Here is a 14037-nt window from a genome sequence, read left to right on the forward strand (position 1 = left end):
GATAATTATCTAAATAATTACATTAATACAAATTTGAATAATTTTGGGCACGTGAAAGTGAGATGCGCTCTCGTTTAAACGCAATGAACTTTTACGCAAGAGATGAAAATACGACTTTTTTTATTCAACTGGCTATATGATGACGTCACAACATCTGATTTGAAAAATGTTCACATGAATTCGTATCTACAATCCAATAGCTTCCAGAAAACCTTTTAATTATGATTATCACTTTTTATTCTGACGAGCTATAACAGATTGAAATTTACTGTAAAGATGAAAATAGGTGACCCACGTTATTTACATTTTTAGACATGATGACGTCATAAAAATTAAAATATATTTAACTCATGCGAAAGATAGTTAATTGACCTAGACAGTATTAAAATATCGGGTGAAATGGAATACGTATAAGCGAGATTCGCTCTATTTAATGTGATGAGCAATAACGAAACAGTAAAAAATCCTATATTTTACATTCGTGTGGCCATACGATGACGTCATAACATCCGAGAGGTAAAAATTCTGCATGAATTCATATCTACAATTTATCTTCTTGCATAATAAGTTAAAAAAATTGGGGGTCACCTTTGATCCTGAAGAGCTATAATAGATTCAAAATAGGCATATATTTGACAATATTTTTTAACTTTTTCAACTAAAACGCGCGCAAATGTTATAAATCAACGTGTTCGTATGACGTCATTTTAATTTGAAATGATGTCAATCTTTTTTTAAATGACTAGGAAAGTCTGGAAAATCACAATTCAAGAGAAAAAACATGATTTTCATACTCCGTGCGCATCTTACGCGCAAAATTGTTCGCGCGCGCGGGAATTTTTGACATGCTCAAAATGTCATGATCAGCGCAGAAAGTTGATTAGAAATTAATTTTGCGCATTTTGAAACTTTAAATGCGCGTGCGCGCGTAACTTCTTGTAAAACATGCCATTTTTAATCCATAGAAAGTTTGCCTTTGATATGACTTAAATATTCACCAAATGTCAATACAAAATGACTTTTATTTTTTATCCTATGATCAATCATTGAAATTCATAAAATCGCGCGTAAGTCACGTTGCGCAACTCTGACGTCATTCAAAATATGGAGGTGCACAACTTCAGGTAAATGTCCATATAATGACAAAGTTATACAAAAGATATATTCACAAGCAATAGGGGATATGCGACGCACAAAAATCCGGGAAAGAAAGAAGAATAACAAAGAAGATGAAAAAAAAGATATTTACAATCACATGGGTTATCCTGCAACTAAGTTGCGGATAACCAAAAATATTGATCTCATACAATTACAAGGAGTTATCCGCTTGGTATACCAAGCGGATAACTAATAATAATAAACTTGTTTACACATATACAATCTATATATAAAATATAAATAAATCATTTACACTCATAATTGCAATAAACATCATTATGTTTATAACATCACTGGTTACACATCTAATTCAAATAGGATTATACTAGGTACACTTGTAACACATATTAAGGAGACAGCTTCAGGAAACAACAAAGTGTTACTACTACAGCATACTGTATCCCTTAGTTTCACAGAAAAGATGTAACGTTTTCCCAAAGAAGATGTTCTATTGTAGTATTCTTACACATAGTATGCAAGTCTGTTTACAATTTAACTCTTTAATCTTTTGATTCAAAATCATAATATATAATATAACTTAAATAACAAATTACATTAGAACCCCTACTAAGGCTACACCATTGGGACACAGCAAAGTGCCCCCATTAGTGTCAGCATGTGATCCAAAGGTTAAATGTCTACCTGATTGCTCCAACATTGTGCAATTCCTTACCAATATCAAACAGTGTGCTACTTTGAACTCCTTAAAGACCCACCTGAAGATTTTTCTTTAACAATATATTCATTTATCTAACTTTATTTTAAACTACAATACAGTGCATCAACAGCCTGCTTATAATACTGTATATTATTACTATCAGTATTATATTGTGCATCTTGCAATATAGCCCATTGGTTGGTACTACTGTACTAAGAATTGTAATCACATACAATAGATAAACATTTTAAAACAAAAAATTTTTTTTGGCAATTATTAAACAAATAGAAACATTCTTAACTCTCTTAAGTCTATAAAAAAATGGGCCACCAACAATTTTAATAGTTATTTTATCTATTTCTGTCTTTCTTAAGCTTTTGTAAGACTACTACTACATGTATATGTATGGACGCGTGCAATAGCAAGAACTCGCATAACTAAGCAAATGTACAAATGCTCTCTCTTATATAGATTAAAATATTATAATCTTCCTATATGTAAAAATTAAACATGTATGTTTAATATTAAAATTTAAATTAAGAAATTGTTGCACTTTAAAAATAAACGGTTTTGCTCTGTCTATAAAGTATATAATGTAGAAATAATAATGTCTTCATTTCCCTGTTTTACGTTACATTATAGGTTTAAGATAACTATAAAAATTCAGTGCCACTGTAGTTTGGCGGTTAACATGCTTGCTTACCAATCTTTAGGTTCTTGGTTCGTTTCAAACCACTATCACTCACAATACTAGGATATGGCAACCATGTAGTAGGTGAGATTGTACAGAAATTGGTGAGTCTTGCACTTGCTGTTAAATGCATGCATGCAAATAAAAAAAGAAAGTTAGAATTCCTAATACCATATTTCACCACATACTTTTAAAGGATTTTGAAGATCACATTAGTTTCCTAAAATCTAACGGCATAATCTACAACTGCTTTGTGGTGGTGTCCGGAGTTGCCAAACAGAGTGGTTGCATGCCCTGACAGCTCTGACGAAAACAAATAACAGTACAGTGTCATTGCATTAAAATAATGTATCAATAAATTATGTTTGTGGTACTAAAATTCCTAACCCCTTCTCTCCACCCCCATCTCAAATGTGGAGAAATTGTTAACAAGCATTCTAGTGGCCCACACTACAAAAACAAATCAACAATCCCTTCCCATGTGTGCCCCAAACATGTGTGTTTGGCCTTCATACATCAGTTAAATTAACGCTCTTCCTGCTAACGTGATATTCAATATCACGATACGAAAGTACAATAAAATCTTATGTAAACGTGCCTTTCATGGTCATATAAATTATTATTACACTACAGTAAACAATGATGAATATGTTGCCTACAACCCACATGTTTTAAAGAAATCAACTGTTAGGAATCCCATCATGTTCCATGTCTGATGAGCTACTACTTGTTTCAATATCTGCAGTGGCAGCTTTCTCTTCTAGTTGCTTCTTAATGGCATTCAATTGCTTTTCTAAGGACAAATATGAGAATGATCCTCTCCTTTCACCAAATGGATCCTATATGTGACACAAAACATTTATAAGTTATGATAAATTAGTATGAAAAATATGTAAATACAGCATTATCAAACTCAATCAAAGCACTTTTCCTTAACAATTTTTGTTAAGGAAAAGTTTGGAAGGATGTTTATGAGTTGAATATGCACTGATGATGATTACTGTAAAGGTTGAAGGTCTTCACATTGTTCTGGTGCTTGGTCTCAGTTGCAGACTATAACTTATGATACAGTAGGCTCAGTTTGAAATAACCCTACCCTATCAACACATTCAGTAAAATATTAAAATTAGAATGTGTACCTTACCTGCATTATAATTCCTGATAGATGGGTTTTCTTCATTGCCGTTGACTTGTAATAATCATAAAAATCTGGAAAGGACGTTTCCATTACTTTTCTATATAATAAAAATTAAAAAATAATGTTTATAATTGAATTGAAAGATTGACAAAGTAAAACAGTTATAGACAGCGTACAGCACCATTGTCATTCTTGTGTATTTGAAAATATAAATATTTATAGTGTATACATAGCTTGCTTACACTGTAAAACTTAAACATACCTCAGGGGTCCTGGAAGTGTACTGTGTTTAATCATATCACACACAGCAACTCTTATCGTCTCATGGCGAATACATTCGTTGTACTTTTCACAATCACCGGAATGACGTTCCTAACAAAAGAAATTTATCACGATTACATTATATAATACTAAACACAATATCACTGATAATAATTCCATATAAAAAGATTGCTTAGAAACATAGTGCTCATGGGTGTATGCAAATGTTTTTTTGAATTGAAAGAATATACTTGTGAATTATTAATAATAATCATAATTAATAATATAATCTGCAGCTCTGTGAGTATATATGTATTTCTTCATGGATTACTGATTTTGACTAAACAATAAAACTTTTCAAGAGCAAATTCGAAGAGTCACCGATGACCAATGAGCTTAAGTTCATTACTGACGACTTGGCTACTAGAGATTACAAGGTATAGGTCCACTTAATCTAAACGTTCATATATCTATCTATCTATATACGGGAAATAATGATATGATGTGATATTTAATGGTCATACAGTAATTAACACACCAAGGCCGTAGTGAGAAGTTAAAAACAGACGAGACAAAGATGCTTTAAATATTATTATTAATATAAAATATGACGATCTGTGCTGGGAAATTAGGGTGGGTGGTGAAAGTTGATCATTTCTGTCTCATGCTGGCTACGGCCCTGCACACTCTATGCATCTTCAGATTTCTGTAAACATTTTGAGAATTTTTGCCATGCGATGTTGTTGACTGATCATTTCAAAAATCAACTTCTTCTTCTTGTGTGCACCATATATAACTGTCTAATTCGCATTTAAATTTGGAGCACTGCCTTTTAATGACCTAGCTAGCATTGATTTACGATGGATAAATTGAATAAAAAGTATGTTTGTTATAAAACAAATAATTAATATTTTGTTAAATGTAGAGATTTCATTTCAATTTCTTCATTTCTATTTTCAACTTGGCTCTCCTCCTTGTTAAATATAGAGCAGTATGAAATATTCTCACCATCCAACACATTAATTATTTGTATACTATTCGTACCTGTTCAAATCCGGGTTCATTATGATATGGCTTGTCATTCAATAGAGACTGAATAGATATTAATACACTCATTAGGCTCTGAGCAGGGCTCCATGATGGACCAGGCCATGTTCTAAAGATTTTAACAAAAACAAGAAAATAAAAACCTCATTAATTATTATATTTTAATTTGAAGTACTGTACAAAAGTGTGAATTTTATTAATCATACTAGTATCAAGAGGACCCAACACAGATGTCCCCTTAATATGTGTCTAAATTAGGGTGTCCAAAATAGTACTACCATGGATTTCGTCATTATTTTATTTAAGTTTTTATAGAGAGTAAAAAACATGCAAGAATTCTTACCCGATAGTACTCAAACATACTTTTCCACTTTTATATAAGTTAGGGTTGAACCTAACTTGGCCACCACCAGTTGTAAGTAGCTTTACTCTGGGTGGATGTATTGGGTAGTTTGGTGGAAAACGAATAAAAAAGTGGAAAAATCCTCCTTCATAAGGTGTGTCAAATGGACCAGTAATAAGTGCATGGACCTATAAAATAAATCAATAATATAATTATTACTTGATTTTATTGATTTTGGATGATTTGATATGTACAGTAATTAGGATCAATTGGCAATAAGAACAAACAATAAGAATTTATTTATCAGCCAATATGCAAGTTTAAACATGCCTAGCTAGTCTCTAGGCCCAAGGCATTCCATGATTTGTTTTTTATGCAAAAGGCATACTGTATGTTGTGTGCACAACACATGTGCTGTGTTTTATACTTCCCGTCCCGAATTTAAAACGAACAAGTATGCAAAGTCCTGTTCACTGAATTATACTGTTATACAAATGAGTAGAATGTTGACATGCTCGTGCGAAAGCTCCCTAGTAACAACAAACAGAGCACTAGACTGGTGAAATGGAAGCACAAGACAATAAGAAACTGTATAGCCTATTCTATAACTATATTTTCTTACATTATTAGAAGAGAATCGTTTTAGAATACATGGAAAATCCAGACAGAAATACTTTGTATGGTGCCAGCATACAGTAGTGTAGTACATGACCAGCTAGGAGGGGGATTTAAACTGGTGTAATATGGACTAATTTTTAGAAGCCCGGTAGAGTGGATAGAGACATTGCCATATATAGGTGGGAATCCATATAGGCTAGGACTAAATCACTAGTGGATATCAACTTTTTAATTTTATGGGAGTTTACCAATAATAGCCAAGCCTACAGTAGTTTTAGTTTTATCAATTAGGCCTAGGCTAGTTAGCTTACCTTTGTTATATCTTCCTCAGGAACTATACACATACCTGGTGCAGGATCATTATAAATGCTAATAATATCACTGAAAAAAATAGAGTAATATTTAATAATATAACACATCAATCAACAATTATCCCTACTCATAATTAAACTCAAGAATAAAGATGCTGGAATTGGGAATGGGTCGGTTAGTTATGCCTAGGGCTAGGCTTAAGTCATGTTCACAACGAGACCATATTTTATCCGGTTGCCTATAGGGATGTATTTTATTTTTATTTATTTTATGTCTTTAGGCAATGTGGCCAAGGATTACCAATAGTGAATTAATCACTGTCCTATCAGATAGGTGGTAATCCCCCTGATGTAGATAGGGTTTCATACAGTTGTTTGGTGTGGTAGGTAGGCTAGTAGGCCCCAGCCCTAGCAGCAGTCCAGTGGCAAGCTGGCCTGGTCTAAAGAAGGTATGCCTACCCTAGGCCTAGCTAGTTAACCAGCTAGGAGAGGCGATCAAAATTAATTACACTTACTTACCGTTTAATCCGCATAATACATTGCGATGACACTGGCTCATTATCCCAATCCTTACTTGCAGAAGGATCCCAAGGGCGAGAAACGTGTTTTTGAGCCGTGCTTAGCGTTTCCAATGGAGCCTCAGCCATGTCTGTTTATGTTTTTATTTGCCAGATTTTATGCGGAACAAGCACACTGCTTCCCGCATCAACACCAATTCATCCATGCATCACACATTGATGCTGCTGCGTCTAATAAACTTTTTCCTTATGGAGCGCCCTCAAACATTTTCAATTTGGCAACTTTTATAACCAACCAACAATTAAAAAGTAATATAAAAAGAGCTTGCTTTTATAGACTACACATTATGGAAGACAATAGGTGTGGCCACATTTATTACGTGAAAACGTATGGAGGTTAGATTTTCAACAAGATGGAAATGAATTCAACATGTTAAATTAATGTTAGAAAAGTGTATGTGTATTAAATCAGAGGCAGATTATCTTGAAACATGGTTATTACAAGTAGCAATTGATACTGAATTGATTGAGGAACGAAAGATTTGTTATACCGTTTAGTACGACTACGAGGTTATTAGATGAGAGGAAAGTGAATTTCTTTTAAAAGGTATTACTTAAATCAACATACAGTCTTTCGTGGGAGTAGCCTACCTATATCCTCTTTTTTCTCCTTTATTCATACATTAGGCCTAATTGTCGTTAAGCAACATAAAGTGAAGTCACGATGTACTGAGGACTGCATGTTAAACACACGGGAAAATAATGTATTGAAATTCTTTGAATTAGGTTAAATAAACACTCTTTTTTATTTATTAAACAAGTAATATCATATTTGATTGAATTTTAAAATGTTGATATCCAAAATATATCACTAAAGCTGAGTATGTTTTTACTCATAAATAAGATTATCTTTATTTTAAAACACATTTACATTTATATTATACAATTATTTTTTCATTTGTTTTTGTTTGTAGATAATTAGGTCATCTGATTTTGGTCTACCACATTATGACTTCATGAATAAAAAAATGTATTTTTGTATTTTGTATTTTTTACCATAATAATTTTAAAAATAGCATTATTCGGCTAGTCATGACCCATTTACAATTCAACAGTTATGTTTCAAAAATAAAAAAATAACAATGTACAGTATAAATGTATTCATCTAGAATGAAAGTTCATTCGAAAGATATATTTTGCTTTTGAAAAAAATATTTTATTATTTATTATTTTGTCTTGTTATAAGTGAATTTTTTTTTCTACGGAAATGAACAACTAGATTAAAACTGCGAAATGGCCTATTCAAAGTCTTTTTTTTTATTAATCTTCATTTTTCATGTTTTTCTCGAGGAGAATACATCTTTAAAAGAATGTTTACAAATAGGTTGTGTGACGGGTTGTAACTCGAATCACAATTACTATGTAGTGAACAGTGAGCATACATAAGTTTTATACAAAATTATTACGAAAATATAACGATAATATATATATCGATAACGCCAACCACATTGAAACAGATATACCCATCTGGTAAGCGAACCTTCCATAACCGGAAATTCACGACAACTTGGTACGGCAACCACAATATCATAAAAGTACCAATGACAACTGCAAACACAAAGGCTGATTTGATCTTGGGTCTTATCATATTTGTCGAATTCGATGCGACTTTTGTAACATTCTGAATACGATTTAGTTGCTGGAAAGTTAACTTACCAATGTGGTAATATGATTTGACTGTTAATGAAACTGGAATGAACATACACAAAGCAGACATAGAAATTGCAAGAATAATGTTCCCTTCCAATTTGAGTGCACAAATAAATGAATAAGGATCATATCTGTTCTTCCCCAAACGTATGATGACAAATATAAAAGGTTTATCCACGTCCAACACAACAAAATGATAACATTCCGTTTGCTCATTTTTAAATCGTAAAGTAAAGGGTTGATTATAGAATGGTATCTTTCCACTGATATTGCACATAGAGTAGCAATGCTTGTTAGGTAACACTGTCCAATCATAGAAGAAGAAAACTCGCAGATCCAGTCTTGTAGAAATGGCCATCCATCACATATAGAAGCAGTAAGAACAATAGGCATTACGAATAGTCCGACTGAAAGATCTGCGATTGCTAGATTTGCTACAAAGACATACGTTTTTGTGTGAAGTGATTCGACTGTGTAAATTACAGCAAGAGTTAAAGAATTACCAATAATTGCAAAAAGCATAATGATGACAAAAATGACTGTTCTGAATATTATTGTCACTGTGGTTGATGATTCTATTTCGGTAGAATTCATTGTCAACAATGTCAAACGAAAAGTTTACTGTCAGCGTAAAAACAACTTCCAATTCTGTGTGTGTATACGGGAAATATAATATGAAATATGTTTAATCTGACTTCTTCAGCATTGTTTCCGCTGATTGGATGGATGTGCACCAAATTCAACCTATGGGGCGTGATATTGTAAGAAGATGATCATAAAACGTGAGACGGATTCAATATCGTGTACGATATAAATAATTACATCTGAAACAAGGTAAATATTACCAGGTTAGATAGATGGTTCATGATAAAATACTTTTTGTTCGTAATAAGGGAGAAAAGAACAAAAATATAAAAGATTAAACAATTGATGAATATTAATCAATATAATTTGTAATAACATAATTGTCTTTGACACTAAGTTATATGAGGATAAACTGGTTACTTAACGTTACTCTAACCAATATAAAATATAATTGTAGGCGCTTCCATTAAACGAATACAATTTGTTTCAGTCTGCAACATAGATGGAGATGCAACAATACAGGCCATAATCAGCTAATATAAGACAGTAAAGCAGATTGGACTGCAGAGAACCTTGAACAGATAGATCTCATTGGTTAAAATAGTTTATTCACACCTTTCTATAAATCAGGTGTGACCTTAAAAAGGGAAATCTAATAGTACACAAATTAAAACACGTTCCTATGATACAGTGAGTTAAATAGAATACCCAAATGCGGTCGTATCAAACAGTAGAATTGTCAGAAAAATCAGAATGAAATATCAGATGTCTTAAAAAAAAGAAATACAAGGAATGCTACCTGCAGATTTGTTAAGAACGTCGAACCAAAACTATAACTTGAGAAAATCATGAAGAAGAGAGTGCGTGCAGAAAGTGCACAGAAGCAAATTATAGTGACAGTGATTTAATAATACATGTTGTATTGATACTTTCAAAAGCTTTCTTATGTAATTTCCATGGAAGAGTGCAACTAAAATATGCTTATTTTAGTTTAGTTTATATAACATCTATTTTTTCATTGTATTTTTACAAAGGTTATCAATATGTACCTTCCATAACAAAATGCTTATCCAATAATACACCTCCAAATGACGCCTCATCAACCTCATTAATTAAACTTGTCTATTTACAGAGAAATATCCTAATTTGTTAATTATCTTACTTCTATTATGAAATGAAATATAATTGGATTTACTAGAATTTATAGTTAACGTATTTGTATTACACCATTCATACCTTGTTTAGCTGTTCATTAGCTTCATTTAGATTAATTGTATTGCATGGAAAAGAATGAAATAAATTAGTCATACAAATAAACGAATGTCAAAATATTTAGATAAATTTATTTCAACAATATAATCATTATAATTCATCGTATTGTAAATAGTTGATCTGTTTAAAAAAATCTAAATACTATTTTGCGTTATTGTTTGTCTGGAGTTGGAGAGACATTCTCTTTGACGACAGTGCCATTTGCAGGTCTTGTCTGTCCTTAGTGTTCCATTATTATAATTGAAATAAATAAATATAATATTTATATTTTTTTTTGTTTTGTCGTAGGCTGGTTAAGCACATCCCAGTTTTGTCTTGTGCTTTTGTGCACGCTTGTCTCTCATATATTTGCATTTTTGAAAAATGAGCATTAGCATGTAGACTGTTTAGGCGAACATCATGGAACATTTGTCAAGTAATTTTGTTAATAACGCAATTATTTTCAATCACACATAATAAATACACAGGATTCAAAACTTTGGACTGGAGTAAAATGTTAAAAATATAACAGAATACTCAACACAAAAGGAACGAGGGAATATTGAGCGAGATTAGGAAGAGACAAATCATATTAATAAGAATGGTGGAGCAGCAAACACAGTTGATAGAATATAGAATTCGAGGACTGTTGAAAATTGTGAAGAAGAGGAAGGAAAAGGATAGATGAAAGATTACAAACCGTAATACAATATTCTGAACTAAAAGAAGAATAATAGAGAGCTTTGCAAGAAGACCTACCAAATGGCAGATTACAAGGTAGACATGAGTGTGGTTGCTATACATACTGTAGTATTATGTACAGTACCTTTAATGACTTATACGGTGAAACAGTTTAGCAATATTTCAAATGTTGCATATTAATATCGCCTGATTCAGAATATCAATTTGTACAATTTTTTTAAAGTATTCTCTCATTAGTAACATTTATCGTAACAAGCCAACATCATAAAAAATTGTACTATGTGCTGTACATTGTAAATAATAATATTCTTTACAATACATGGCCTATTGTAGGGCCTAAATTATAGAGAACTATGAAAGAGGATCTACGAAATGGCAGATTACAAGGTAGACATGAGGGTGGGTTGGTAGACATACTGTAGTATACAGTACTTTCATTAAGGACTTCGTCCTACGGTGAAACAGTGTAACAATATTTCAAATGTTGTATAATAATATCGCCAGATTCAGAATACAGTATCAATTTTTACAATTTTGAGTAAGTATTCTCTCATCGTAACACGCCAATATCATAAACAAATTGTACTATGCTGTACATTGTAAATCATATTCTTTACAATGCATGGCCTTTATTGTAAATGTACTTATTTTAGTAGATTTTCATTGCCATCTTTTATCATTCCTCAATCTTTACTTCAATTATTTTAATGTATTTCAATTCTCTTGTATGTACTTCAATTCCCTCTTTATGTATTTCAAGTATCTCTTAATATGTATTTCTAAATTCTGTCTTATTAAAAAAACATATCAAGTCGTTGTTTTGTATTGTTCCTATAAACGTTTCTTTTTTGGACAATGGGAATTAACAGAACTTGAGAATAGTTATTTCACTAAATCTCCGGCACCGTGCCTACTGTACGTACGAAACACATGTTCTCGTGATCCTATCACATGCAAGACTTGATAAATAAAACGCTTATCTCTGAATTTGGAAAATATGTAGATATAGTAAAAAGGATCTAGACCTGATTTAAATATTTGCTGTACTGCAATTTCAATCAGCTTTTATATATTTTTATGTATACCTTTGTTTGTATATTTTATCAGGGAAGAGCGTAATTTCACTCTTCCCTGATTTCATGTAAGCCAAAGTTCTCAGCTATTGTTTGCTGGTTTGTACGGTATGTTATTTATACCATAATACATAAATACAATTATTAGAATTTAACATGATAGAGAGTTCGAGGAAGGGAGTCGGACATCATAAGGATGGACGTAGGGAATAAGTAGTTTGAAATGACCACAAGTTTATAAAACAAAGTATAGCTTTTCTAAATACATGCATTATTATTAAACACATTTTTAGCAGTATGATAAACGCATGAGAAAGAACCTACTAGAATAAAGAGAAACTATATTACTGTGGCAACAAAATGTGATGTTCCCCTATATTTCATTTCATTTCATTTAGACTATTCCTCTCAAAACAATAAAATGCACAAACATAATACATAACAGCAGAAAATGAGACAGGGCACTCCAAAAGTGAACTAAATCACTATCGGTGGGGACCCTTAATGAACACGATGATGTCATAATCACTACCATATTTGGGTATATCACTACCATATTTGGGCACATCACACTTTTTGGCCAAACTAGTTTGATAGTGTAGACAAAGCTTTATTGAATTAACATAAAATGCACAGCAAATTGTGACAGCCAATTATAGTAATGAAGTAGGCAATCAATTACAGTTAATATAACCATGGTCGATCGAAGATTTTGACGAATAATTGGTTAAGTCCGTGCCTAAATGTCCTATTCATCAGAGAGTAAATTACTGGGTTACATGACGAGGTAGATAACGCTAACCACATTGAAATAGTTTTAAACCCATCTGGTAAACGCACCTTCCATAACTGACAATTCACTACAACTTGGTACGGCAACCACAATATCATAAAAGTACCAATGACAAGTCCAAACACAAAGGCTGATTTGATCTTGGGTCTTATCGTATTTGTCGAATTCGATGCAAGTGTTGTAACATTCTGAATACGATTTAGTTGCTGGAAAGTTAACTTACCAATGTGGTAATATGATTTGACTGTTAATGAAACCGGAATGAACATACATAAAGCAGATATAGACATCGAAAACATAATGTTCTCTTCCCACTTGATCAGACAATTAAATGAATAAGGATCATATTTGTTCCTCCCCAATCCTATGATGACAAATATAAAAGGTTGAATCCACGTCCAGCCTAACAAAATGATAACATTCCGTTTGCTCATTTTTAAATCGTAAAGTAAAGGGTTGATTATAGAATGGTATCTTTCAACTGATATTGCACATAGAGTGGCAATGCTTGTTAGGTAACACTGTCCAGTCATAGAAGAAGAAAACTCGCAGATCCAGTCTTGTAGAAATGGCCATCCATCACATATAGAAGCAGTAAGAACAATAGGCATTACGAATAGTCCGACTGAAAGATCTGCGATTGCTAGATTTGCTACAAAGACATACGTTTTTGTGTGAAGTGATTCGACTGTGTAAATTACAGCAAGAGTTAAAGAATTACCAATAATTGCAAAAAGCATAATGATGACAAAAATGACTGTTCTGAATATTATTGTCACTGTGGTTGATGATTCTATTTCGGTAGAATTCATTGTCAACAATGTCAAACGAAAAGTTTACTGTCAGCGTAAAAACAACTTCCAATTCTGTGCGTGTATACGGGAAATATAGTATGAAATATGTTTAATCTGACTTCTTCAGCATTGTTTCCGCTGATTGGATGGATGTGCACGAAATTCAACTTATGGGGGCGTGATATTGTAAGAAGATGATCATAAAACGTGAGACAGAATTAATATCGTGTACGATATAAATATTTACATTTCAAACAAGGTAAATATTACCAGGTTAGATATAGAGGATTCATGATAAAATACTTTTTGGTGGTAATAAAGAACAAAAGAACAAAAATATAAAAGATTATACAAATTGATGAATATCAGTCAATATTATTTGTAAT

General features: G+C 32.2%; 1 protein-coding gene across 1 annotated transcript; it reads right to left on the reverse strand.

Annotated features, from left to right (window-relative positions):
* Nucleotides 1-498: 498 nt before the first annotated feature.
* On the reverse strand, nucleotides 499-6923 carry LOC144849568 (ubiquitin-conjugating enzyme E2 Z-like). The gene is made up of 8 exons (XM_078706557.1): nucleotides 6745-6923; nucleotides 6226-6295; nucleotides 5297-5484; nucleotides 4951-5062; nucleotides 3908-4017; nucleotides 3652-3742; nucleotides 3174-3346; nucleotides 499-2627 (listed from the first exon to the last, which is right to left on the reverse strand). The coding sequence occupies exons 1-7, from the start codon at nucleotides 6870-6872 to the stop codon at nucleotides 3188-3190; spliced, it is 858 nt and encodes a 285-aa protein (XP_078562683.1). The 5' UTR covers nucleotides 6873-6923; the 3' UTR covers nucleotides 499-2627; nucleotides 3174-3187.
* Nucleotides 6924-14037: the final 7114 nt, after the last annotated feature.

The sequence above is a fragment of the Antedon bifida genome, chromosome 1 (genome assembly GCF_963402885.1).
Source record: "Antedon bifida chromosome 1, ecAntBifi1.1, whole genome shotgun sequence".
Classification (NCBI taxonomy): Eukaryota; Metazoa; Echinodermata; class Crinoidea; order Comatulida; family Antedonidae; genus Antedon; species Antedon bifida.